Raw genomic sequence first — 24,376 nt, 5'->3', positions numbered from 1 at the left:
CGCGAAGCAGCCTTTCCCACCCCAACCAAGAGACGAGAAGAAAAAAAGAAAAACTGTTTATTGTGGTCAACAGCACAAATGTGAACTAGTACTTGTTCACTACTGGACTGGATGTCTATCCACTCCCGGACTGCATGTCTACAACACACCAGGGTTGTGCAAATTTCCGTCTTCCTTCCATCGGAGGCCTCTGCCTTGGGAAGATCCTCTGACGGCTGATGTCTAGGAAGCAAATCTCCCTGACTGGGCTAAGATGGGGATGACCTTTAGGTCAGTAGGAAGACCTGTGTGGTTCATGAAGCCTTGGCTTTTCGGCGTTGAGTCCCCCAAAGGAGGATGGAGATGGATAAGGTGGTGGATCCCAGAATACCAAAGAACATGAACAATGGGAAGGAGCCCTGTGAATAACAGACCAAAAAAACTTCATAAAGGGTTACACCAAGCGCTTACAACCTAACATCCAGTAATTACCTAGCATATCTGTCCCCTCAGCCAGGGCAGTTTTCTTCTAGTTTCCTTCTCTAGGTGATTTGCATCAGCTGCTGGTCTTCTTTTAAAGAGGTACTTGATCTATGCGTATCTCTTACCCCTAATTAGGAGGCCTAATTCCTCACCTGGCGCATACACTTGTAGCCATGGAAGCCATCAGCACAAACACACTCCAAGAGACCTGGACCATCAGGTACACAAGATCCATTCTCAGGACATATTTCTGAGAGCCAGAGAAAAACAGAGAACATCACTGGATTTCATTAGGTATATTTCCCACCTATCTCCTTCAGCTTAGATTCTCTCAACTATTTCTAGGTCAAAGGTAGAGTGGAAAGAAGACTACAGATAATCAGAACACTGTCATGATAACAAAATAATTTTAAGACCTTTCTTTCCAAAGGGTTAAGACTTCCTAGCTATGACAAACCTAGAGAGCATATTAAAGCTATGACAAATGTAAACAGAATATTAAAAAGCAGAGACATTACTTTGCTAACAAATTTCCGTCTAGTCAAAGCTGTGGTTTTTCCACTAGTCACTCATGTATGGATGTGAAAGTTGGACCATAAAGAAAGCTGAATGCCAAAGAATTGATGCTTTTGAACTGTGGTGTTGGAGAAGACTCTTGAGAGTCCCTTGAACTGCAAGGAGATCAAATCAGCCAATCCTAAAGGAAATCAGTCCTGAATGTTCATTGGAAGGACTGATGCTGAAGCTGAAGTTCCAATACTTTGGAAACCTGATGCAAAGAACTGACTCATTGGAAAACAGCTTGATGCTGGGAAAGACTGAAGGCAGGAGAAGGGGGTGACAGAGGATGAGATGGTTGGATGGCATCACCGACTCAGTGGATGTGAGTTTGCGCAAGCTCTGGGAGTTGATGATAGACAGGGAAGCCTGGCATAGTGCAGTCCATTGAGTCACAAAGAGTCAGACATGACTGAGCGCCTGGACTGAACACTTTGGAAACCTGAACAAAAGGCACTTATGTAATTCTACTGTCTTTCTGATCTAAAGTAGAGAATACAGGGAGGAGGAATAGTTTCCGGAGGGGTGGAAGTGAGACAGCATACCTGGGTCCTCAGTGCTGTTGCAAATATTCCTTTGTCCTTGGCAGCTTTGGTTGTTTATATAAAATGTGACAGTATCCCAGGCATTAATACCTCCAGGACAGTTGACATCTTGTGGCAGTATCCTGAACACACACAGGCAGTCATAATATGCAGACCAAAGTTGCTGAGTTCATAGCACTGCCTCTCTTTGGTTCTCTCCCCCACCCCAAACTCTTACTCACAGAGTCTGGAGCTGAGTAAAGCCATGGAAGGTGTTGACCAAGTCACCCTGGAGGGGGTTTGCCTGCAGGTCTCTGCAAAGCACACACTGTTAGCACTGTGCTCTAGGAAAACACTTTACTTTCATTCACACATCTTTCTGGATGGTAATCCAGTTCTGATTCTGAGTTGTCCAAATGTAGACAATATTTAAACATCTTTTTAGCAGTCCATCCTCAAAGACTTTCCCATCAACCCTATGCCAAGGTCACCTTTTGGGAAGGAGGATAACTAACGACTTACATGATGATAGCAGTATGTGCTTGAGGAAAGTTTGGACCAGGATCCTTCAGAGAGCAGTTCTGGAGATCCAGCCTGAGGAAATAAGGTAATTAGTGAAACTGTGTATCTTTCCCCTTCACCCAGGGTAAACTATTACAACCCCCTTTACAGCTAATATTCATTGAACACACCTATGTCAGGGCCACAAACTAGGCACTCTGGTAGATGTTTTAATCCTGCATTGTCCAATTAAGTAACCACTAACACATGTAGCTACTTAAATTCTAAAAGTTCTGTCCCTCATTTGCACTAGTCACATTTCTTCAATATCTATTGCTATTCCTTAATGGAATAGTGCCTTAATATTTACTTAATGACTACTAACTGCAAAAATTGGGAGAATTAAAAGTAACATTCAGTATCTTAGCTTGCAAGTTGTTTACAATGCACTAGGGGAACAAGACCATCACCCAGAATAAAAAATATATAAACATTAAATTGCAATGTGAACAGTATAGAAAATTAACTTGAGTGGTACGGACACTAAGGATTAGAGGAAGTGAAAAATTAAAAGATATTACTCTGGCATTTAGTAGTACAGAGTATTCACAAACAATGTTGGAATTAAAGGACAGATATATCCTAATTTGATGGAGGAAGGCAAGTTTAGGTAAAGAAAGAGGCCTGAACAGAGAAACAAAGGTGGCCTGCTTTTGGAGGTAGAAGAATCTGGCTGAAGCCAGACTCTCCTGGAAGGTTTGAGTGGACAACTAACTCAAAGTAATGTTGGAAAGGTAGGTTGGGCCAGTCTGTGATAGTTCCTGCTTTGTACTTTATCCTAGAGCCATAGACTATTGTAAGTTTAATTTTAAAGCGAGCGAGCAATAATGGAAAGAAACTGGTTTTCGGAAAGTTCAATATAAAATAAGTGTTTAGATAGATAAGGGAATGAGGAGGATGGAAGCAAGACAAGTGACTTTCTGAACCTGAAGTGAGGGTACTCTGAAAAGGAAATGTTTAATAGGAATCTATTATGTTTTCTCCACATATCTAGAGAAAAGTTAAAGGAAATTAAGAGAAATCTAGTTTTGGTAGACACCTGCATAATGGTTGAAGCTGTAAGAATAAGTGGATTCTCAAGAGTGTGAGGGGAAAGCAATGCAGGAAGTAATCTGTATAAGGGGACAAAAAGAGAAATTTGCCTCAAATATGAATTAATGACAAGAGGAAGAAAACCATATTTCATAGTGTCCTGGAGGCCAAAGGAGTCATTTCATGGAGACACTACAGTAAATAAGCCAGAGAGTTGATAATAAACAAGATAAGGTTAAAAAATGCTCAAAATTATGTCTTTTATGCATTTTTCAACCAGGAAGAACCACAGGGTTGTTTAAAGTGTTAGTCACTCAGTATGTGTCCCACGCTTTTCAACCCCATGGACTATAGCCCGCCAGGCTCCTCTGTCCATGGGATTCTCCAGGCAAGAATACTGGAGTGGGTTGCCATTTCCTTCTCCAAGTGATCTTCCCAACCCAGGAATCGAACCCAGGTCTCCTGGACTGTAGGCAGATTCTTCACTTAGCCAAAAACAGATTTAAAAGTCTGAGGTTCTTGGTTTAGATGCCTCAAAAATATGTACGAATATTTATCCCCAAAGCCAATCAGGCAAGCTTTGAAGAATCTGGTTTGGGAACTCTTTTACAGTACCCAGGGAGGTCTTCTCCTCCCTCACCCCAGGATGGTGCCGTCCCCATTCAGGCAGCAGCGGGCTCGCAGAGTTAGCTCTGGTGTTCGCTTACAATAAAGAGCCACTTCTGACAAATTTTGCACACTCCCTGGACACTGGATGCATATCTGCAGGAGAGAGAAAACTATCAGAACTTCAGAAAGAAAAGCCAAGGAAAACAAAAAACAACAGAGGCTCACACGTTAAGTGCCAGTATACGCTCCAGAATTCCTCTAACACAGGGCCTTTATGTCAGATTTACAGAAGACATATTTCTTCCCCTGGAATCAGGCGCCAAAACAGCGCACCGGAGAATTTCTGTACCGGATCTTGTCCAGGGAAGGATCTCATCTCTGAGAATTACTATTCGAACACATTTATAATGCCCTCTCCAACGACTTCTCAACCTGCCAGGCCCATGTGACCGGGTGTAAAAGAACTGCAGGTACACAAAGAACTCATCAAGCATTACAGAAAGTACAGTCCTACCAACGCACGCTATCCAGCGGCATTAGAACGCAGCAAGCTTTCAGAACGGCCGGAGGACTCATTTGTGGAAAGAACTTATAGCTATTCGAATATTAAGGAGCGAGGAGGTCAGATTTCAAACGTCTTTGGACGTCAGCAGGACGAAAGCGCTGGGAGACAGCGGCGTTGAGCACTCAGGAGTGGGAGCCGGCTGGGTTACGGCTAGGGAGGCCCCAGGGACGAAATCAGGGCTGCGGCAGGCAGGGGAGAGGGGAGAGCCGAGAACCGGCGAGCAATTCTTTTTCAACCCAACCTTTAATCTGCTTCAGTACCTCGGGTAGCGCCAAAGCCCTTCCCACGCTCAGAACGAAAAGCAGGGCTGCAGCCCAGGGAACCAAGTTCAAAGAACTGCCGAGGCCGCAAGGGGCCATTTTTCGCTGTCTCCGACCTCCTCCACTGATCGCGAGACTTGCGCGTGCGGCCCGGCCTCCCACCGTGTCACGCCCCCGCCCGGGGCGTGGCCTGGCCCACCCGGCTAGTCAGGTGGGCTGGTCGGTCCCGGGAGTGCTCGGGGTTACCGCTAGTCGCGGAGGTCAGCGGATTTTTGTTGTTGTTGGGCGCCCCAGTCCTAGTTCGGGGGACTGACCACACCCTTCTCCCCGCTTAAGCGAAGGCCTCCCTGCCACCGCTTTCTCAACGCCGCGTTCTACGCGCCCGGACGTCGGGGTATCCTCTCGGCAGCAACTCGGGGTTAATCCATCTGCCCGCAGTAAACATGGCGGCGCGGGGACGGGCAGGGGGCGGGACTCCGCTGTCACCCGGCCTGGCGGGGCTGGGCCCGCTCTCCCGCGGAGGCCGGACCCACGAGTGGAGATCTGGCAGGTGGGCCGGCCGAGGGCGGGCCGTGAGGGGGTGGGTCGGAGCACACAGGCTGCGGAGAGTGGCGTCAGGGCGGGGAGGGACGGGGAGGAGCGGAAAGATGATGGGCGGGATGGGCCGGCTCCTCGCCTGGAGTCCGGGGAAGGTGAGGTGCCGGCGGCGAGGTGGTAGTGGCTGTGCCACCTCGCGTGTGGAGGGAAGGAGAGAAGTCAGGAAATAAAGAGGGTAAGGGTGATGGGGGAGCAAAGGACGAAGGGCAAATCCTGTCGGGAGGAGACGAGCCTGGGGACGCTCGGGGCACCCTGTCCTTTTCATCTCAGTCCTGAAACCACGCGGCGTCCGGTGCTCTGGCGAGGAGGTGGAAGCGGGATAGATGCTCCCCTAACTCCTCATCTCCTTTGTCTTCCCAGAAAAGGAGCGATGCAGATCTCGGGAAGAACGACAAGACCTTCTTAGTCTTGGCTGGGCCCTGAAGGTAAGGGGAAGACGAGGTCGATCCCGTGGTGACACGAGGCCCCGACCGAAGGGCGCCGAGGGAGCCCCGTGCCGGGAGGGACTGAGTGTGGGCTTTGGTTAGGGCCAGTAAAAACTCATCAAAGCTAATCAAAGCTCGTCTTCTAGCCTGGCTTCACTTCTACCTACCCCCAGGTGTCTGGAATCTCCTAAAAGCATTTACTTTCAGAGGACTGGCACATTTACTAAGGCATTAGTTACTTACTAGCGTTTTAATGAGGACTGGAGAATCCCAGGGACTGGGGAGCCTGTGGGCTGCCGTCTATGGGGTCGCACAGAGTCAGACACGACTGAAGTGACTTAGCAGCAGCAGCAGCAGAGCCTTTCAGACTTTGCCGGATTCTAGGCACAAGGACAGACTTTGAAGGCATCTTTTGGGGAAGGTTGGCCCTCCGGTGGTCCCTTTGCCTTTTGTAGGAGTCAAAGCAATTCATTTTGCTACCAAAGTGAGAATGTGATTAGGGTGGTTAGGAATGATTTTCTTTCTTGTCTTTGTATATCGGATTTTTTAAAAGAGCCCCCTACAATCTGCTATTTGGTGCCCTGTGTGTTAGAGTTTTAGTGAAACAGCTTTTCTGTTACTTTTGGCACCTCTCAGAGAGAGGTGAGTTTTTTAAAGGTTAGAAGGTCCTGCTCTCAGAACCGTGTCTGGTGAAGTTTTTGTTACTGGGTCAGGTTTTTCCTGTCTCACCTGGCTCTTTCTTCAGCCACCCAGGAGGGTTCTCTGCATCTCATGCAAATAGAACTCTCAGGAAGCCCTGCCAGTTTACCCCAGCAGCAGAGGGTCTCCATTTCTGTACATCTTGTTTTCCATTCTATACTTTGACCTTCCTTCCTTTTGCAACTACCTGCCTAGCCATTATCATTAACTCATTACCTCTGTACATTGTTATTTGTACACAGCAGACATATTTCCTCTTACTCTCTGGTAGTTCCCATCACCTCTATCATAGCAGTGCAAAACTTGCCAAAGAGGAGTGAGAAAACTTGAGATGTTGCAATGTAGCAAAGGCCCAGGGCATCTTTAGGTTGAAACTGAGTGGCCTGTTGGGAACATTGTTCTGGGGACTCACATTTATGACTTAGTTTAACATGTGATTCAAGAGTTGCCAGCTTGTTTTCCCCTCTTCATTGGCCCCAGCAGGTTCAGGGTTCAGGTTTGGTCTGCATGAAGCCATATCTTGCCAGGCAGGCAACATATGTCCAAGAACACAGGGTAGGAGAGCCGGAAGACAGCAAGGCTGATCTTTCTCCTAGTGGGCAAGAAAGAACGGAAGACATGGTTTATGTTAATCTGTCTCTAGATTAGTTAAAACTTAAACTTTGTTCCAGGAATGATTGACAACAGTTAACACTCTGCTCCAACCCTGGTTCAGGGAGTAGTGAGGGAGGGCTACTGACAATCCTGTTATTTCTCTGTTGTTTTATATCATGCTGTCTAACCCCAGAGAACTAAAGAGTGTTCATAGAAAATGTATAACCTGAGAGACATGGTGTTTTGAAAGATACAGATATTATTTATCATTGCTAATACTTATGAAGTACATAGCACAGTGCTGTGTTTTACAACAGGTGTTCAAAAAATGTTAATGGTCATCATGTTAAGCTTTCTAAATTCACAGGCCTCGGTGTGTCTGTTGGTAAATGGGGGGTTATGCTAGTGATCTCTTAAGATTCCTTTAAGTTTTGGCATACTGTGATCTGATCCTTGTTCTGAGGATAATGGTATTTAATATATTCTCTAAGGATTAGTATATATTGTGCAGGAGTTAGAACAGCAACTTTCCTATCTCTCAGCAACTCTTTTGCAATTCCTCCTGGCACACAGTGCCAAGTGGGACTTGCAGCAAAAGCCTAATCCAGCTAAGAATGCCATTGAATGTGAGCTCCCTGGTCTCTGTTCTGGAGTCTCTAGGGCTGAGCTGGAGTTTGGGGGCTGTAGGGTGATAGGGCCATTTGGACCACAGTGATTGGTTCCCTGAAGGAGCCGGAACAAATAGCTGCTGAGCTTCGCTCTACCCTCAGCTCTTCTCACCTCTGCTCCTTAGAGACCAGGCCCACAGCCTCCGTTCAGCTCCAGACACGCAGCTTCTCCGGGCTGCCTTGCTTCACAGCAGGGATTGCTCCTCGAGGTAGGTGTCTGCTCCAGTGGGATAGCACCACTTTCCCTGACTGTTTCTCTTGCCCACCCCTGACCCAACTCCCAGCCAGGGAGTGAAATTGTAACTCTGAACCCCTGGTTTCCAACATGTTGGCTTCTCACTTTTGAACCCAACCTCTCTCCCTGGATCTGCTACTGACTGCCGTGTTACAGGTAGAGGAGCTTAGAGGTGGTTGGCAGGGCTTTAAATAAGTTGGGGAGAACAGAGTGGTTGGCCTGGGGATGCCTGAAAGGGAATTTGAGGCTGCCATGGAGGTGGTCTTCCTGGTGATCAGTGCTGAGAAGGCGTGCTGTTTCGAAGGTGGCACTGGGGATCATGGAAGGCGGGGCCTGAGGCTGAGAGGAGAGGATGCCATGGTTTTGTTACTCTTTTCTTTCCTGAAGTTTCTTCTTCCCTGCTGGGTGGAGGCGCCAGGCTGGACTCTGCTGGCTTAGTACATTGTAGTGACTGGGTCTGTGCCTTCAGGCAGGGGATGGGGCAGGGAATTCTGAGAAGAAACTAGAGGGCGGGTTAGAGGTGATTTTTCTTTTCCTGCTAGGGTGAAGACCTTAGAAGGTTCTTAAGTTTCATAGTTGTGTATACCCAGAAAGGTCTTGGCCATATAGTTACCTCCTGGCTATCTCAATCTGCTGAATCCTCCCTTTCCTCCCCACTCTGCCCAAACACATATCAGTGCCTCCAGACCTTTCTGGTTCCCCTGGGGCCTGGCTGGGCAAATCTGATGGGTGTGGAATGCACAAGCCCAAGGGGGGGTGGCCATGAAGCCAGGAGAGGCCTGCCTGAGAGCCAGTTTCTTTGTAGCTCACCCCGGACAATGTCACTTGGTGGTGGAGGAGGACTGTGAGACGGTGGCTGGAAGTCAGATCGTAGCCACTTGCCTGTCACTGCCCAGCTGAGTGGCAGCCCAGAGCCCAGGAAGAGCAAGTGGCCACAGGTCACAGACTCAGAGAGAATATGAGTGTGGGGGTGAGCACCGCCACACCCCTCCCTCCAACCTCAGACACCAGCGTGGTCACGTCCACCTTCAGCCTGGTGGACTATGTGGTCTTTGGCCTGCTGCTGGTTCTCTCGCTTGCCATCGGGCTCTACCATGCCTATCGTGGCTGGGGCCGACATAGCATCGGCCAGTTGCTGTTGGCAGACCGCAAAATGGGCTGCCTTCCTGTGGCACTGTCCTTGCTGGCCACCTTCCAGTCAGCTGTGGCCATCCTGGGTGTGCCGTCTGAGATCTACCGATTCGGGACCCAGTATTGGTTCCTGGGCTGCTGCTATTTCCTAGGACTGCTGATCCCAGCACATGTCTTCATCCCCGTCTTCTACCGCCTGCATATCACCAGTGCCTATGAGGTAGGTAGGGAGGAGCGTATAGGACCCTCAGGGGCAGGGGTAGAGAGGAGCCAGGCACACAGAGTTCTGGGCCCCTCAACTCTGTCTGCCGGATGAGAGGGGCAGGGAATAAATACATCGTGTGTCTAGAAGTTCACTGTGGTGAGATCAGGCAGGATAGGGAGAAGAGTGCTGTGCTGAGGGGACCCAGAGTGGATATGAATTGGCTATTTCCTCTCCCCCAGAGGAAGTTGTATGTGATTTGTTGGGGATGGGATGGGGAGGAATGTGTGTGTTTTTTTTTTTTCTTAAATCTACTCCTACCTAGTACCTGGAGCTCCGTTTCAATAAAGCTGTGCGTGTTTGTGGAACTGTGACCTTCATCTTTCAGATGGTAAGTGGAATGGGGATAGAAGTTGAGCCTGGTGCAGGGTAGGGGGACATGGATTCGGGCTCGCTGGAGCCTTCCCTGCTCTCAGACTAGCAAGACTGAAATTCCTGCTCACCCCCAGAGGCATCTTGTTGCCATCCCTCCCAGTTCCGGCACACATAACTATGGTGGTGGCAAACCGAACTTTGGGAGAAGGGAGAGGGAGGGGGCGCCTAGGTGAAGGGAGGCCACTGGGATATTGGAGCTGAGGTCTGTCTTTTCTTCTCTCTCTGCCCCCCGCATTGGCTGCTCCCCTCACGTTCTCTTTCCACTCCCGACAGGTGATCTATATGGGGGTCGTCCTCTATGCGCCTTCCTTGGCCCTCAATGCAGGTGAGGAGTCACAGTCCCTGGCTCCCAGCCACAGCAGGCTAGGGAAAACCTTTGGGAGGGGCAGGTGGAGAAGAGAGTGCAGAAAAGAACCCAACCTTGACCAGGGAATTATTCCACTGTCTGGGCCCTTGGCTACTCTTAACTAGAGGTCCAAAGCTAATCAAACATTATCAGGCCCCATCTGAATTGGTTAATCAACACCTTTTGGTGGAGCTTTGCAAACTTTTTTTTTTTTCCATTGTGGTAACTGATTTATTTCATCCTTAATGATCAAATGGTTCACATCTTACCACATTTCCCTGGTTTATCCCTGGGAAACCCTCATCTGGAGATAGGAATGTGACTTTTATCTGTTTACAGTGACTGGCTTTGATCTCTGGCTGTCAGTGCTGACCCTAGGCATTGTCTGTACCATCTACACTGCTCTGGTAAGCAGTCTTAGGGAAGGATGGAGAGGAGGGAGGTGGGGGAAAGAGGAAAAGGTGGAACAAGATAAGTAGGTGGGTAGTAGATGAGAGGAGGAGATGGCATGACTTTTTAGAGTGTTGTGTAAAGGGATGGGCTTATGTTGGGGGATGGGATGTGATGGTAGAGAAGGGATGGGAAGGATGTCAGCAGCTGTCTACTGCTGGTGGCTGGCTGCTGCCCTTGCTGGTGGTGTGGCTCTGTGGACGTCTGTGGCAGGGGTGCTGTCTTCTCCCTGCAGGGTGGCCTGAAGGCAGTCATCTGGACAGATGTCTTCCAGACAGTGGTCATGTTCCTAGGGCAGCTGGCGGTTATCATTGTGGGGTCGGCCAAGGTGGGCGGTTTGGGGCACGTGTGGGAAGTGGCTTCCCAGCACGGCTTTATCTCTGGAATTGAGTAAGTACACCCCTTCCCTGGCTGGGGTCTGTCGTGCCTGGGAGTTGAGCCCCTCTTAGAGCCTGAGCCTAGGGCAGTAGTAAGCAGAGGGGAAGCTGTGGGAGTTGAGGTGTAGCCTTGAGGCCAGTGGGAGGCTGGGCCTGCAGGGGTGGAGGACCACCCGGGTGGTCAGGTGTCAGGATGTTTCTAATACCTGGGATGAGGCTGTGGGTTGGCAGAATGGAACCACTCCCTTCCCATCCAGCCTGCTGTCCTGTCTTGAGTCCACCTTGGCCCTGGCAGCCATCTCTCTGCCCCTCCCCCTGTCGGAGGAGGGCAAGGAAGGCTGAGTCTGGGGCCACAGTGACAGTTGGTGTCTATGGCAGGCTGGATCCGGACCCGTTTGTGCGGCACACGTTCTGGACATTGGCCTTCGGGGGTGTCTTCATGATGCTCTCGTTGTATGGCGTGAACCAGGCGCAGGTGCAGCGCTACCTCAGTTCCCGCACGGAGAAGGCTGCAGTGCTGTGAGGGCAGGACTGGGAAGATGGGGGGCCCGGGATGGAGGAGAGACTGGGGCCTGGTTCTGCGGCGGCAGTTGGGGTGGGGCAGGATGCCAGGGCACACCCACTCCCACTGGGCAGGACGTGGACCTGCCTTCTGGGGCGTGGGGACATGCCTGCTAACACCCTCTGCCTGCTTGGCACTATCCTCTCTTGCAGCTCCTGCTACGCCGTCTTCCCCTGCCAGCAGGTGGCGCTCAGCATGGGCTGCCTCATTGGCCTGGTCATGTTTACCTACTACCAGGAGTATCCTATGAGCACCCAGCAGAGTCAGGCAGCCCCTGACCAGGTGAGACGGCCTCCCTGCCCCCTGCCTGGACCCCCGCAAAGGGAGTGTCTGGGTGGCTGCAGAGAGGACCCCCACCTGGGGTGGGCACTGCATATAAAGTCCTTCCTATCTGGGATTCTGCAGTTGATCACAGGGCCCAGCCCACGGGAGCGGGGACCTCCCTTTACTGACTCACTCCTCTGCACCACCTGCCCTGTGGGGAGCCGTCACGCAGCTGGTCTCTTCTATCCCTCCTCACAGCCTCATCTGGTAGAGGAGAAAAGGTGACCCAATGGGGTGGCCAGCATGCTCACGTCACACCACTGGCCGGGGGAGAGCTGGGGCATGGGCTGCTGCGTCCTTCCTTCTTCAGAGCCCACTTTCTCTCCACTTACTGTGGGGTTGCCTTCAGTGCCTGGCCCCCGTCCTAAGGCGCCCAGTCTCCACAGACTGGTCGGCGCATGTGGTGGGCACGTGCAGGGGAAGGGCGGTGCTCCCCTGGGAAGGGCTTCTCTGAGGAGAGCTGTACTCTTCTGCTCTGCCTGCAGTTTGTCTTGTACTTTGTGATGGATGTCCTGAGAGACCTGCCGGGGCTGCCTGGGCTCTTCGTCGCCTGCCTCTTCAGTGGCTCCCTCAGGTACTTTGACCTTTCCCCTCAGGCTTGACACAGATGACCCCTATGAGTACAAGGTGACAGGTGGATGGGAGGTCCCTCTGAGCCTCTCATTCTGCCTGTTTGTGAACGACAAGGGACAGCTCCTCTGTGTGGACAGGCATGTCCTTTCTTTTTATTTATTTATTTATTTTTTGGCATATCCTTTCCTAGGCGAGGCCTCTTTTTGGTGAAGGAGCCTTCTTCTATACTAGGAATTGATTTACTTGAACCAAACCTGAACCCCACTCAGAAGAGGCCAGGTGTCCCTGCCTCCCAGGCCTCTTCCTCGGTTCCAGCTGTCAGAGTAGTGTTTGGGTTACACACATCCTCTCCTGCCTTCAGGACACTTGTCCCTCAATAGGGTCCCTTGTTAGGTTTGCCCTTTTGGACCTGACTTTCTCTTCCTTCTTTCAGCACCATATCCTCTGCTTTTAATTCACTGGCAACTGTTACAATGGAAGACTTGATTCGACCCTGGTTCCCTCATTTCTCTGAAGTCCGGGCCACCATGCTTTCCAGAATCATCGGTGGGATTATACTCCTGATCTTTTCAGCCATGTACTTTCTAAGATACCCCCTAAGCACTGTCGGCTGTCCGCTTTGAAGTGCACTTGCCCAATGAAGCACTGACCTTGCTTATGTGCCAGGGAACTTCCTGGGGAGCAGTCTTGGTCACCTAGGAATGAGGACAGGATGGGAGGGACCTGGAGCTGCATCCTGAGGTAATATGCTCCCTTCCCAGGAACAGAGAGGCAGTAGTTTCACTAGGGAAGGAGCTTTGCTCTGCTTTCCCTGCTTATTGTGTTAACTCACATCTGCTTATTTCTCCCCTTCTTTTTTCCAAGCCTTTGGTTATGGCTTACTTTGTCTGGGAATGGCCTATATTTCCTCACAGATGGGACCTGTGCTGCAGGTAATGACTCTGGAGAGAATGGGATTGATTGTTGGGGGAGAAAAGGAACAGATTGAAATCAGAAAGGGAAGAAGACCGCTATTGTGAAAGGAATTGACACAGAGGGCAGGTGTCAGAAATTCCCCTTTGAGCGGCTAGATCTGAACAGACTCCCTAGTAGCCAAAAGCCCCAGGGTTGTTGGCTCAGGGAGGTCTAACGATCAGCCTCTGAAGAACTACAGGTATATTCCCATAACTGTTTCTGCCCTCTAGGATCCTGTGTTCTAGTGGTTCCAGGGAGAAGAGACTGACAGATCTGACTGGTGGGGCTCTGAGGCAGTGCTGGTGGCTCTGCCACATTGCTGAGGCTGGGCTCTCTCAGCCTGTGTGTTCTTTTCTTTTTCTCACCCTATCCTCTGCAGGCAGCCATCAGCATCTTTGGTATGGTTGGGGGTCCCCTGCTTGGACTCTTCTGCCTTGGGATGTTCTTTCCTTGTGCAAATCCTCCTGTGAGTGACCCATGTGGCTCCAGGGTCATGTGTGGGGGTGGACCTGGGGAATGGCTTGGCAGGGCCCTCACCAGGAGTGCTGAGAACCAGTGTAAAACTTTGGTGGAGCTGGCCTTGTGACAAGAGAGTGCCATGTCTCTGGGCAGGGTGCCATTGTGGGCCTGTTGGCTGGACTGATTATGGCCTTCTGGATCGGCATTGGGAGCATAGTGACCAGCATGGGCTCTGGCAGAGCACCCTCTCCCCCTAACGGGTCCAGCTTCTCCCTGTCCAGCAATCTGACTGCTGTCACCATGGCCACACTGATGCCCTCGACTGCCGCCTCCAAGTGAGTCAGAGCTCATTCTCTTTCTTCCTGGGGAAAGCAGCTCATTCCTGCGGGGTTTTCCAGGGCCTTTGCTAAGGGATGGGCCACTGGAAGCCTGGGGGGTGGGGAATTCTGAGTGTTGGTTCCCCGGACTCTGGGACCTTGCGGAGGGGTGGGGGTGGAGAGCCAGGTGCCTGAGGGTCGGTTGCTCCTTCAATGAGTTTCTAATTGTCCTCACCCCCTGCTCTCCCCAGGCCCACGGGGCTACAGCAGTTCTATTCCCTGTCGTATTTATGGTACAGCGCTCACAACTCCACCACCGTCATTGTGGTGGGCCTGGCTGTCAGTCTGCTCAGTGGTGAGGGGGCGTGGGATGGGGGCGCAAAGAAATGAGGACTGCCTGAGGGAGGGCACTCAGGGGTCTGGGGTCTGAGCTCAGGGGCTCCTGGATGTCTGGAACAGTCAGGCTTCTTGGCGAAGCTCTAGGAGGTGGGTAGGGTCTGGGGGCTCAGAGCAGTGAGAGAGGATGGCTCTGGGAAGTGCCCTGGTTATACACTAGGAGCCTTAGGAGCACTTTGTCTTCAGGGGGCATGCGGGGCCGGACTGTAGACCCTCGGACCATTTACCCAGTGTTGCCGAAACTCCTTGCCCTCCTGCCCCTGTCCTGTCAGAAGCGACTTCCCTGCAGAGCCCGCAGCCAGGTAGCTCCTCTGTTGTCAGAGCGCCCCTCCCCTCCCTCTCAGACTACTGCCGGGCCTTCTGGTTTCCGTCCCCTGCTTTTCTTTCTCCCCCAGCCTCCATTCTCTGATGATCTGCCTGAGCCTGGACGGTCCGGCAACAGCTGCCGGCTCCTTCCCACAGGGAGGCGGGGGCTTGGTGGGCAGAAGGGTCTTGGCCCCGAGAGGCCACAGCTGCTGGCCTGTCCTCTCCCTCCCACCCTCGTGCTCACCCCAGGCCTGCTCCTCCCCTTCTCCCCTGTGCCCCTCGCGGGTCCCCTTTCTAGCCGGGATCACAGCAGGGTCACCCTTCCTGCAAGAGGAAAGGGAGGTTCCTTCACCACCCCTTCGTCTCACATTCACCCCACCCCTTGCCTGCGTTCCCCAGGACCTCTCCTTGGAAGCCGCTATGTTTCCAGAGAAGATGAGCAATGGGATGCTGAGGGGCAGCAGAGACCAGGAGGCCATCGCCCTGCCTGAGGAAGGCCCCGCCCAGCCGGGGATCAGCCCCACCTTCATCCTCCAGGAGACCTCACTGTGATCCTGACTTGGGACCCAGACCCAGAAGCCCCCTGTGGTACAGGGATGAGTTCCCTGGTGTTCTGCAGGAGGATCACAGGCTGAGTGACCTCACCCACACCAAAGGACCTTGTTCTTGGGAGTTTGTGCTACAGTAGAAGCTGTCATGTCACAGGAGGTGTGAGAGTAGGACAAGGTTTTTCCTTGTTCTTTGCCCATCTGTTCTCCAGAGAACCAGGCTTGCAGGGGGTACAATTCTGCCAGAAAAAGGGATAGAGGTAAATCTCCTGGCAAAAGGATAATGGTTTCTGATTCAGCATCACCAGGCTTCTTTGAAGTGAATAGAAATAGCTGTGCTGGGCCCACTCTGGCAAGATTGATGCGGAGCTGCCTTGGCCAGCTCTTGTGTCCCTTGCAGTCCCATCGGAGCACGGGTTCTGTCAGCCACACAGGGCTCCTGTGACACTAATTTCAGGTTGTCTGTGCTACCCAGACATTCTTAGCTGTCTACCTCCATTCTTGAGAGGGAGGTTTTGTTGTCCCTGAGAGGCCCCTCGGAACACACAGGTACATTTATCTCCTTTGTGTAGATTAGGGATGCTTTTCATCTCGCTGCCCCACCCCCTACCTTTGCAATGGGCACTTGGGGATGGGGCGGATGTTGATCCGAGAAACCAGGGCGTGACCAGGTCCACTGTGGAGTGCGCCATCCATCTGACTGCTGAGCCATGCCACCCTCGTGTCATTTGGTCATTCATGTTCCTGTTTCCTTTTGGAGTTTCTTACCCACATATCTTTGTTCCTAAGGAATAAAATCTGCCATTGGGCTAGAATCTGGGTTCCTGCACTGTCTGCACCTGCTCTTGTCCACCCTAGTCCTATCCCTGGTGAGGGTGAAGAGCCTCTCCTCCCATGCACAGGTCTTCCCCTGCTGAGGAGACACCTGCAGGGGACCAAGGGTGGCGTGGTGAGTCTTCTGATCTCTGGCTGGTGTGCACGGCTACAGGGGGTAACGTGTTCATGGGGTTGAACGAGCACACTTTGCTGCTGCTGCTGCTCTTCCCCATGTGGCTCGGTCTGTTGTTCCCTGTCCTGCCCGCTTGTCCTTGACCAGAACCAGCTGCTGCTCTGAGAATTTCCACTTTGGGGGCAGGAGGAAGACAAGTGCTATTCAGCATTTAAAAATAGAACATTTAAGGTGGACTTCATTTACAGTCTTGTGAAGAACACTCTGCTCATGCCCACCCACACTTGGTCTCTGTCTCTGCTTGGCCCCATCCAGCTGCCCAGAAGCACAAGCTCTTCAGGCCCCTCAGCAGAGACCAGTCCCAAGCACATCTGGGCAGTCCCAGAAAATGCCAGGTTGACTTTGTCCTGAGAACTGCTCTCCTCTTGACAGCCCCCCACCTTGGTGCTGAGGGCCACAGCTCAGCCTGTTTCCCTACCCCACCAAGCTGCTAGGGTTCTAGCCCTAGCCAGGCTCTCATTCATTCCTTTTTTTTTAATTATGAAAGTATGATAACACATTTACAGTAGACTTGGAAAATACAGAACGAGGTTACATATAGTTCCAGTATATATTACAATTATTTTTAAGTAGATAAGACTTTTAGTTGGAGTTTCATCATTTCTTCTTCAACATATTTATCCATCACCCACTTCATGCAAGGGCCTCACCTTGGCTGCCATCTACAGCTAAGGAATGACTGTGCCACCCAGGGACCCTTCACCAGGTCCGACCATTGGCATTTCAGAGTGGCCCCTTTTGTCTCAAATTCCTGTATTTTAACTGTATTTACATAGAAAAAGGGGGACCCTACATGACTTTCACAAGTTATATTAAAAGGGAATAATAAAGAGATTCATTCTCCATATAAATAATTCAACCTCCATAACAACACAGATGTTCCTTTGTCTCTAATGCAGTAACTTTTATCTTCATGCAGAAAAGTACCATTTAATGATTGGGAGTGGAGTCTAATGGACTGATCTAGGTTCAAATACTAGTTCATCCATCCACCTAACCTTCTTAAGCTTCAGTTCCTTCATCCATTAGGTGAGAATTTCATGAAGAGTCAAGATTGTAAAGGATTGATGCATTCCTTAAATGCCAGTTATTGTAGTTTTCGAAGCACTTTTCATGACTACCTGATTTTATACTTTGGGAGAGAAGTACACACCACGTTGTCTGCATTTTTGTCTGTCAGGTAACTGGATTGCTTGCCTAGTGATTGGCTGAAGCCGGGCTAGAACCCAGGTCTGTGACTCTCAGTGGCCTACCAAAGGTACATCTCTTGTCCTGATAGGGTGCACACACAGGTGGCAGGGTCTGTCCTGACACAGCAGTCCAGAGAACAATGATGTATTAAATGGGGTGCTACTGTACCATCATTCTAGAACCTTCCTAGATCACTGGCCTTCAAACCTTGCTTGAGACCCACAGTTTCACAGCATGACCCAGTACACTCATACATTGCGTTGTGTTACTAAAACATTTCATGAAAAAGGTTCTCTAGGTATAGTTACTATTCCTGGAGCTCTCCTTTTCCCTTCTCTCTGTGAATAATTCAGCCCTCATGCCATCATGTGGAGCAGAGCAAGTTAGGCATTCGTGCTGGAGGCTGTCATGGATGTCAGAGCTCAAGTGAGAGGAGGGACGCCATGTATAGAACTGGCCCAGCTTGAATGTGAGACTGAGCAGGATGAGGAGGTATCCACGCAGGGCTGAAGCCTGGTGTGGTGTGTTCGGGCCCTGTTGGGTGAGGAGTGCCCATGGGGATCAGAAGCCTGATGTAGGGTTGGAGAATGTGAAAGGCATCCTCAGAGGCAAGAAGATGTGTGGGTGTATATAAAAAAGATAATGTATCATTACCAATTGAATTTAATCTCTGGGTCGGGAAGATCCCCTGGAGAAAGGATTAGCAACCCATCTAGTATTCTTGCCTGGAAATCCCATGGACAGAAACCTGGCAGGCTATGGTTCATGGGGTCACAAACAGTAGGACACGACTGATCAACTAACACTTTTCACTTTATCATTAACAGATTAAAGCAGAAATCTCACAAGATACAGGAAAGGTATTTAAAAAGTCAACCTTCATTTATGAGAAAATTTAGTACTAGAAGGACTTCCCCAACCTGATTAAGGATATCTATGGAAAAAAAAAAAAGTGGAGGTGGGGGAGCTTCCCTGGGGGCTCAGATGGTAAAGAATCTGCCTGAAATGTGGGAGACCTGGGTTCTATCTCTGCGTTGGGAAGATCCCCTGGAGGAGGGTATGGCAACCCACTCCAGTATTCTTGCCTGGAGAACTCCCATGGACATAGGAGCCTGTGGGCTACAGTCCATGAGATTGCAAAGAGTTGGAGATGACTGAGCGACACAGCACATGAAAAAAAAAATTACAACAAAATGTTAAAAAGTATAATCAAAGTTAAAGACAAAATAATTCAGTTCATTTTTTTAACTATAATCATTTTTTTAAGAAAAACAGGATAAGAAAGCTGTGGTACATATACACAATGGAATATTACTCAGCTATTAAAAAGAATGTATTTGAATCAGTTCTAATGAGGTGGATGAAACTGGAGCCTATTATACAGAGTCAAGTAAGTCAGAAAAACACCAATACAGTATATTAATGCATGTATATGGAATTCAGAAAGATGGTAACGGTGATCCTATATGCGAGACAGCAAAAGAGACACAGATGTAAAGAACAGACTTTTGGACTTTGTGGGAGAAGGCAAAGGTGGGATGATTTGAGAGAATAGCATTGAAACATGTATATTAACATATGTGAAATAGATCACCAGTCAAGGTTCGATGCATGAGACAGGGTGCTCAGGGCTGGGGCACTGGGATGACCCTGAGGGATGTGATGGGGAGGGAGGTGGGAGGGGGGTTCAGGATGGGGGACACATGTACACCCATGGATGATTCATGTCAATGTATGGCAAAACCACTACAATATTGTAAAGTAATTAGCCTCCAATTAAATAATTTACAAAAAAGGGGGAAGCAGGAAAAAAATTTAGTGATGAAATGTTGAAAGCTCTTTGAGATCAGGAACAGGATAAGCATGCCTGCTATTATAGCTTCATTTTATCCTTGAATTAATATTGTAGTCAGCAGTCACACAAAATCTCAAAACAAAAGAGTGATGAATTTGATCATATTGATTGCTTATGGTTGAAGGTGTTGGATTCTTGATCTCTGAAGCAGAAGATTTAGCTTCTGGGCCAGGGAACAGACTTGATCACTCCAGAGCTTTTGTGTAGCAGAGTTTTATTCAAGTATGAAAAGGGACAGAGAAAACTTCTGACACAGACATCAGAAGGGGGATGGAGACTGCCCCCCTCGCTAGTGTTAGCAAGGGAGTTATATACTTTTTAAATTATTATTACAGTAAATCGAAAGAATGTCTCAAGGTTGTAAATATCTTACTAGTCCCACTCCCATAATTTACATTTTAAGATAACAGGATTAGCCAGAAGGTTTTCAGGAAGGAGAAACTGCTCAAGCAGGATACACTGTTGTTATATAATCCATAGTGAAGTGAAGCGAAGTGAAGTTGCTCAGTCGTGTCCGACTCTTGAGTTTAAACTGAGTTGTTTGTTGTGTAGTCATCAGTTCCCTGCTTAAAGAAAAAAGTGTTTTGTGTGACTAAGGAATGTAGAGAAAAAAAAAAAAAGACATTTGTCCTTTTCTCCTCCTTGAAAATTCCAGACCCCTATCTCCTCCTTGAGAGTCCTGGACCTCTTTTTCCTCCTCGGGGACCCCGGACTTCTTATCAACCTGCCTAGGAATTGACTCTCTCAGTATTAAACTTAAAAACTTCCTTCCAATAAAGTTCAGTTCAGTTCAGTTGCTCAGTCATGTTCGACTCTTTGCGACCGCATGGACTAGAGCACACCAGGTCTCCCTGTCCATCACCAACTCCCGGAGTTTACACTAACTCATGTCCATTGAGTCGGTGATGCCCTCCAACTATCTCATTCTCTGTTGTCCCCTTCTCCTCCTGCCTTCAATCTTTCCTAGAATCAGGGTCTTTTCAAAAGAGTCAGTTCTTTGCATCAGGTGGCCAAAGTATTGGAGTTTCAACTTCAGTCCTTCCAATGAATATTCACGACTGATTTCCTTTAGGATGGAATGGTTGGATTTCCTTGCAGTTCAAGGGACTCTCAAGAGTCTTCTCCAACACCACAGTTAAAAGGTGTCAACTCTTCGGTGCTCAGCTTTTTTTGTAGTCCAACTCTCACATCCATATATGACTACTGGAAAAGACGGCTGTAAGACCTTCTAGAACTAACACCCAAAAAAGATGTCCTTTTCATTATAGGGTACTGGAACGCAAAAGTAGGAAGTCAAGAAATACCTGGATTAATGGGCAAATTTGGCCTTGGAGTACAAAATGAAGCAGGGCAAAGGCTAACAGAGTTTTTCCAAGAGAATGCACTGGTCATAGCAAACACCCTCTTCCAACAACACAAGTGAAGACTGTACATGTGGACATCAACAGATGGTCAACACTGAAATCAGATTGGTTATATTCTTTGTAGCCAAAGGTGGAGAAGCTCTATACAATCAGCAAAAACAAGACCGGGAGCTGAGTGTGGCTCAGATTATGAACTCAAATTCAGAATTAAATTGAAGAAAGTAGGGAAAATCACTAGACCAATTCAGGTTTGACCTAAATCAAATTCCTTATGATTATACAGTGGAAATGACAAATAGATTCAAGGGATTAGATCTGATAGACAGAGTGCCTGAAGAACTGTGGACGGAGATTCAAGACATTGTACAGGAGACAGTGATCAAGACCATCCCCAAGAAAAAGAAATGCAAAAAGGCAAAATGGTTGTCTGAGGAGACCTTACAAACAGTTATGAAAAGAAGAGAAGCGAAAGGCAAAGGAGAAAAGGAAAGATATACCCATTTGAATACACAATTCCAAAGAAGAGCAGGGAGAGATAAGAAAGTCTTACTCAGTGATCAATGCAAAGAAATAGAGGAAAACAATAGAATGGGAAAGACTAGAGATCTCTTCAAGAAAGCTAGAGCTACCAAGGGAAATTTTCATGCAAACATGGGCACAATAAAAGACAGAAATGGTATGGACCTAACAAGCAGAAGATATTAAGAAGAGGTGGCAAGAATACACAGAAGAACTATACAAAAAAGATCTTCATGAAAGGAGATCAATCCTGGGTGTTCATTGGAAGGACTGATGCTAAAGCTGAAACTCCAATACTTTGGCCACCTCATGCGACGAGTTGACTCACTGGAAAAGACTCTGATGCTGGGAAAGGTTGGGGGCGGGAGGAGAAGGGGATGACAGAGAATGAGATGGCTGGATGGCATCACCAACTCTGTGGACATATAAGTTTGAGTGAACTCCGGGAGTTGGTGATGGACAGGGAGGCCTGGCGTGCTGTGATTCATGGGGTCGCAGAGAGTTGGACACGACTGAGCGACTGAACTGAACTGACTCATTGGAAAAGACCTTGATGCTGGGAAAGATTGAGGGCGGGAGGAGAAGGGGACGACAGAGGATGAGATGGTTGGAGGGCATCACCGACTCAATGGACGTGAGTTTGGATGGACTCCGGGAGTTGGTGACAGACAGGGAGGCCTGGCGTGCTGCGGTTCATGGGGTCGCAAAGAGTCGGACATGACTGAGCGACTGAACTGAACTGACCCAGATAATCATGATGGTGTGATCACTCACCTAGAGCCAGACATCTTGGAATGTGAAGTCAAGTGGGCCTTAGGAAGCATCACTATGAACAAAGCTAGTGAAGGTGATGGAATTCCAGTTGAGCTATTTCAAATCCTAAAAGATGTTGCTGTGAAAGTGCTGCTCTCAATATGCCAGGAAATCTGGAAGACTCAGCAAGACTGGAAAAGGTCAGTTTTCATTCCAATCCCAAAGAAAGGCAATGCCAAAGAATGCTCAAACTACCACATGATTGCACTCATCTCACATGCTAGCAAAGTAATGCTCAAAATTCTCCAAGCTAGACTTCAATAGTACGTGAACCATGAACCTCCAAATGTTCAAGCTGGATTAAGAAAAGGTAGAGGAACCAGAGATCAAATTGCCAACATCTGTTAGATCATCGAAAAAGCAAGAGAGTTCCAGGAAAACATCTACTTCTGCGTTATTGACTATGCCAAAGCCTTCGACTGTGTGGATCACAACAAACTGTTGGAAATTCTTCAAGAGATGGGAATACCAGACCACCTGACCTGCCTCCTGAGAAATGTGTATGCAGGTCAAGAAGCAACAGTTTGAACTGCACATGGAACAAGAGACTGGTTCCAAATCGGGAAAGGAGTACGTGTCAAGGCTATATATATTGTCACTCTGCTTATTTAACTTATATGCAGAGTACATCATGAGAAATGCTTGACTGGATGAAGCACAAACTGGAATCAAGATTGCTGGGAGAAATATCAATAACCTCAGATATGCAGATGATATCACCCTTATGGCAGAAAGCAAAGAACTAAAGAGCCTCTTGATAAAAGTGAAAGAGGAGAGTGAAAAAGTCGGCTTAGAACTCAACATTCAGAAAACAAAGATCATGGCATCTGGTCCCATCACTTCATGGCAAATAGATGGGGAAACAAGGGAAACTGTGACACACTTTATTTTGGGGTCTCCAAAATCACTACAGATGGTGACTGCAGCCATGAAATTAAAAGACACTTGCTCCTTGGAAGAAAAGCTAGCTATGACCAACCTAGACAGCACATTAAAAAGCAGAGACATTACTTTGCCAACAAAGGTCTGTCTAGTCAAAGCTATGGTCTCTCCAATAGTCATGTATGGATGTAAGAGTTGGACTATTTAGAAAGCTGAGCACCAAAGAATTGATGCTTTTGAACTGTGGTGTTGGATAAGACTCTTGAGAGTCCCTTGGACTGCAAGGAGATCCAATCAGTCCATCCGAAAGGAAATCAGTCGTGAATATTCATTGGAAAGACTGATGCTGAAGCTGAAACTCCAATACTTTAGCCACCTGATGTGAAGAACTGACTCTTGAAAAGACCCAATGCTGGAAAAGATTGAAGGCTGGAGGAGAAGGGGACGACAGAGGATGAGATGGTTGGATGGCATCACCGACTCAATAGACATGAGTTTGAATAAACTCTGGGAGTACCAACTCCCAGGTTTGACAGGGAGGCCTGGCGTGCTGCAGTCCATGCGGTTGCAAAGAGTCAGACACAACTGAGCGACTGAACTGAAGGCGGCTACAGTTTTCCTCATTACTGCTTTTGTATCATAAATGTGAATGTCCACAGAGTGGAAAGGGCATATTACATCTTTTCTTTTTTTTTCAATTTTTAAAAAATCTTAACAAAAAATTTAATTGCAGGATAATTGTGTCACAATATTGTGTTGGTTTCTGGTATATAACAATTTGAATGAGCTATAGGTATATCTCCTCCGTCTTGAGCCTCCCTCCTACCCCTCCCATCCTACCCTTCTAGGTCACCACGGAGCACCAAGCTGAGCTTCCTCTGCATACAGCTGCTTCCTGCTAGCTATCCCTTTTGCACATGGTAGCATATATATTGGAGAAGGAAATGGCAACCCACTCCAGTGTTCTTGCCTGGAGAATCCCAGGGACGGGGGAGCCTGGTGCGCTTCCGTCTATGGGGTCACACAGAGTCGGACACGACTGAAGTGACTTAGCAGCAGCAGTAGCAGCAGCGTATATATGTCAGTGCCACTCTCTCAATTCAAATCACTTTCTTCTTCCTCCCCTGTGTCCACAAGTCTGTTCTCTATGTCTGCCTCTCTATTCCTGCCCTGCAAATAGGCTCATCAGTATCATTTTTCTCGGTTCCATGTATATATATGTTAATGTATTTGTTTTTCTCTTTCTGACTTACTTCACTGTGTATAACAAGCTCTAGGTTCATCCACTTCACTACAGCTGACTCAAATGCATTCCTTTTTATGGCTGAGTAATATTTCATTGTGTATATGTACCCCAACTTCTTTATCCATTCATCTGTCGATAGACATCTAGGTTGCTTCCATGTTCTGGCTATTGTTAGTTGTGCTGCTATGAATATTGGGGTACATATGTCTTTTTGAATTATGGTTTTCTCAGGTACATGCCAGTAGTGGATTGCTGGGTCATATGGTAGTTTTATTCCTAGTTTTTTAAGGAATCTCCATAGTGACTGTATAAATTTACATTCCCGCCA

The 24,376-nt window shown here is 48.5% G+C and overlaps 3 protein-coding genes across 9 annotated transcripts in view; 2 read left to right on the top strand and 1 right to left on the bottom strand.

The window, feature by feature from the left end:
• Positions 1–41: 41 nt before the first annotated feature.
• ATRAID (all-trans retinoic acid induced differentiation factor) lies at positions 42–4,729 on the bottom strand. Its single transcript, XM_055399515.2, has 7 exons — positions 4,572–4,729; positions 3,778–3,899; positions 2,067–2,138; positions 1,787–1,858; positions 1,566–1,687; positions 615–712; positions 42–398 (listed from the first exon to the last, which is right to left on the bottom strand). Exons 1-7 carry the CDS (start codon positions 4,668–4,670, stop codon positions 294–296), a joined length of 690 nt encoding a protein of 229 aa, XP_055255490.2. The 5' UTR covers positions 4,671–4,729; the 3' UTR covers positions 42–293.
• Positions 4,352–15,984, top strand: SLC5A6 (solute carrier family 5 member 6). 7 transcript variants are annotated; one of them, XM_088841251.1, is made up of 18 exons: positions 4,352–4,367; positions 5,529–5,593; positions 7,682–7,763; positions 8,595–9,140; positions 9,448–9,513; positions 9,831–9,882; positions 10,243–10,310; positions 10,589–10,743; positions 11,109–11,249; positions 11,445–11,574; positions 12,102–12,190; positions 12,623–12,735; positions 13,054–13,121; positions 13,523–13,609; positions 13,756–13,937; positions 14,171–14,274; positions 14,502–14,617; positions 15,021–15,984. In XM_088841251.1, the coding sequence occupies exons 4-18, from the start codon at positions 8,748–8,750 to the stop codon at positions 15,171–15,173; spliced, it is 1,917 nt and encodes a 638-aa protein (XP_088697377.1). In that variant the 5' UTR covers positions 4,352–4,367; positions 5,529–5,593; positions 7,682–7,763; positions 8,595–8,747; the 3' UTR covers positions 15,174–15,984. The 7 variants fall into 7 exon arrangements, with proteins under 7 accessions (XP_088697377.1, XP_088697372.1, XP_088697375.1 ...); XM_088841246.1 differs by lacking the exon at positions 4,352–4,367 and adding an exon at positions 4,771–4,831 and having other exon boundaries at positions 7,680–7,763; XM_088841249.1 differs by lacking the exon at positions 4,352–4,367 and adding an exon at positions 4,792–4,965.
• PRR30 (proline rich 30) overlaps positions 5,290–24,376 on the top strand; it is a 78,815-nt gene continuing 59,728 nt past the window's right edge. Inside the window, exons 1-2 of the mRNA XM_055400381.2 lie at positions 5,290–5,343; positions 5,529–5,593. The gene's annotated coding sequence lies outside the window, so the exon portion shown is untranslated. The remainder of the gene's footprint in view (positions 5,344–5,528; positions 5,594–24,376) is intronic.

Source organism: Moschus berezovskii, chromosome 11 (genome assembly GCF_049115385.1).
Source record: "Moschus berezovskii isolate FMDL1 chromosome 11, NW_MosBer_1.0, whole genome shotgun sequence".
Classification (NCBI taxonomy): domain Eukaryota; kingdom Metazoa; phylum Chordata; class Mammalia; order Artiodactyla; family Moschidae; genus Moschus; species Moschus berezovskii.
This window is presented reverse-complemented; position numbering and strand designations above follow the sequence as displayed.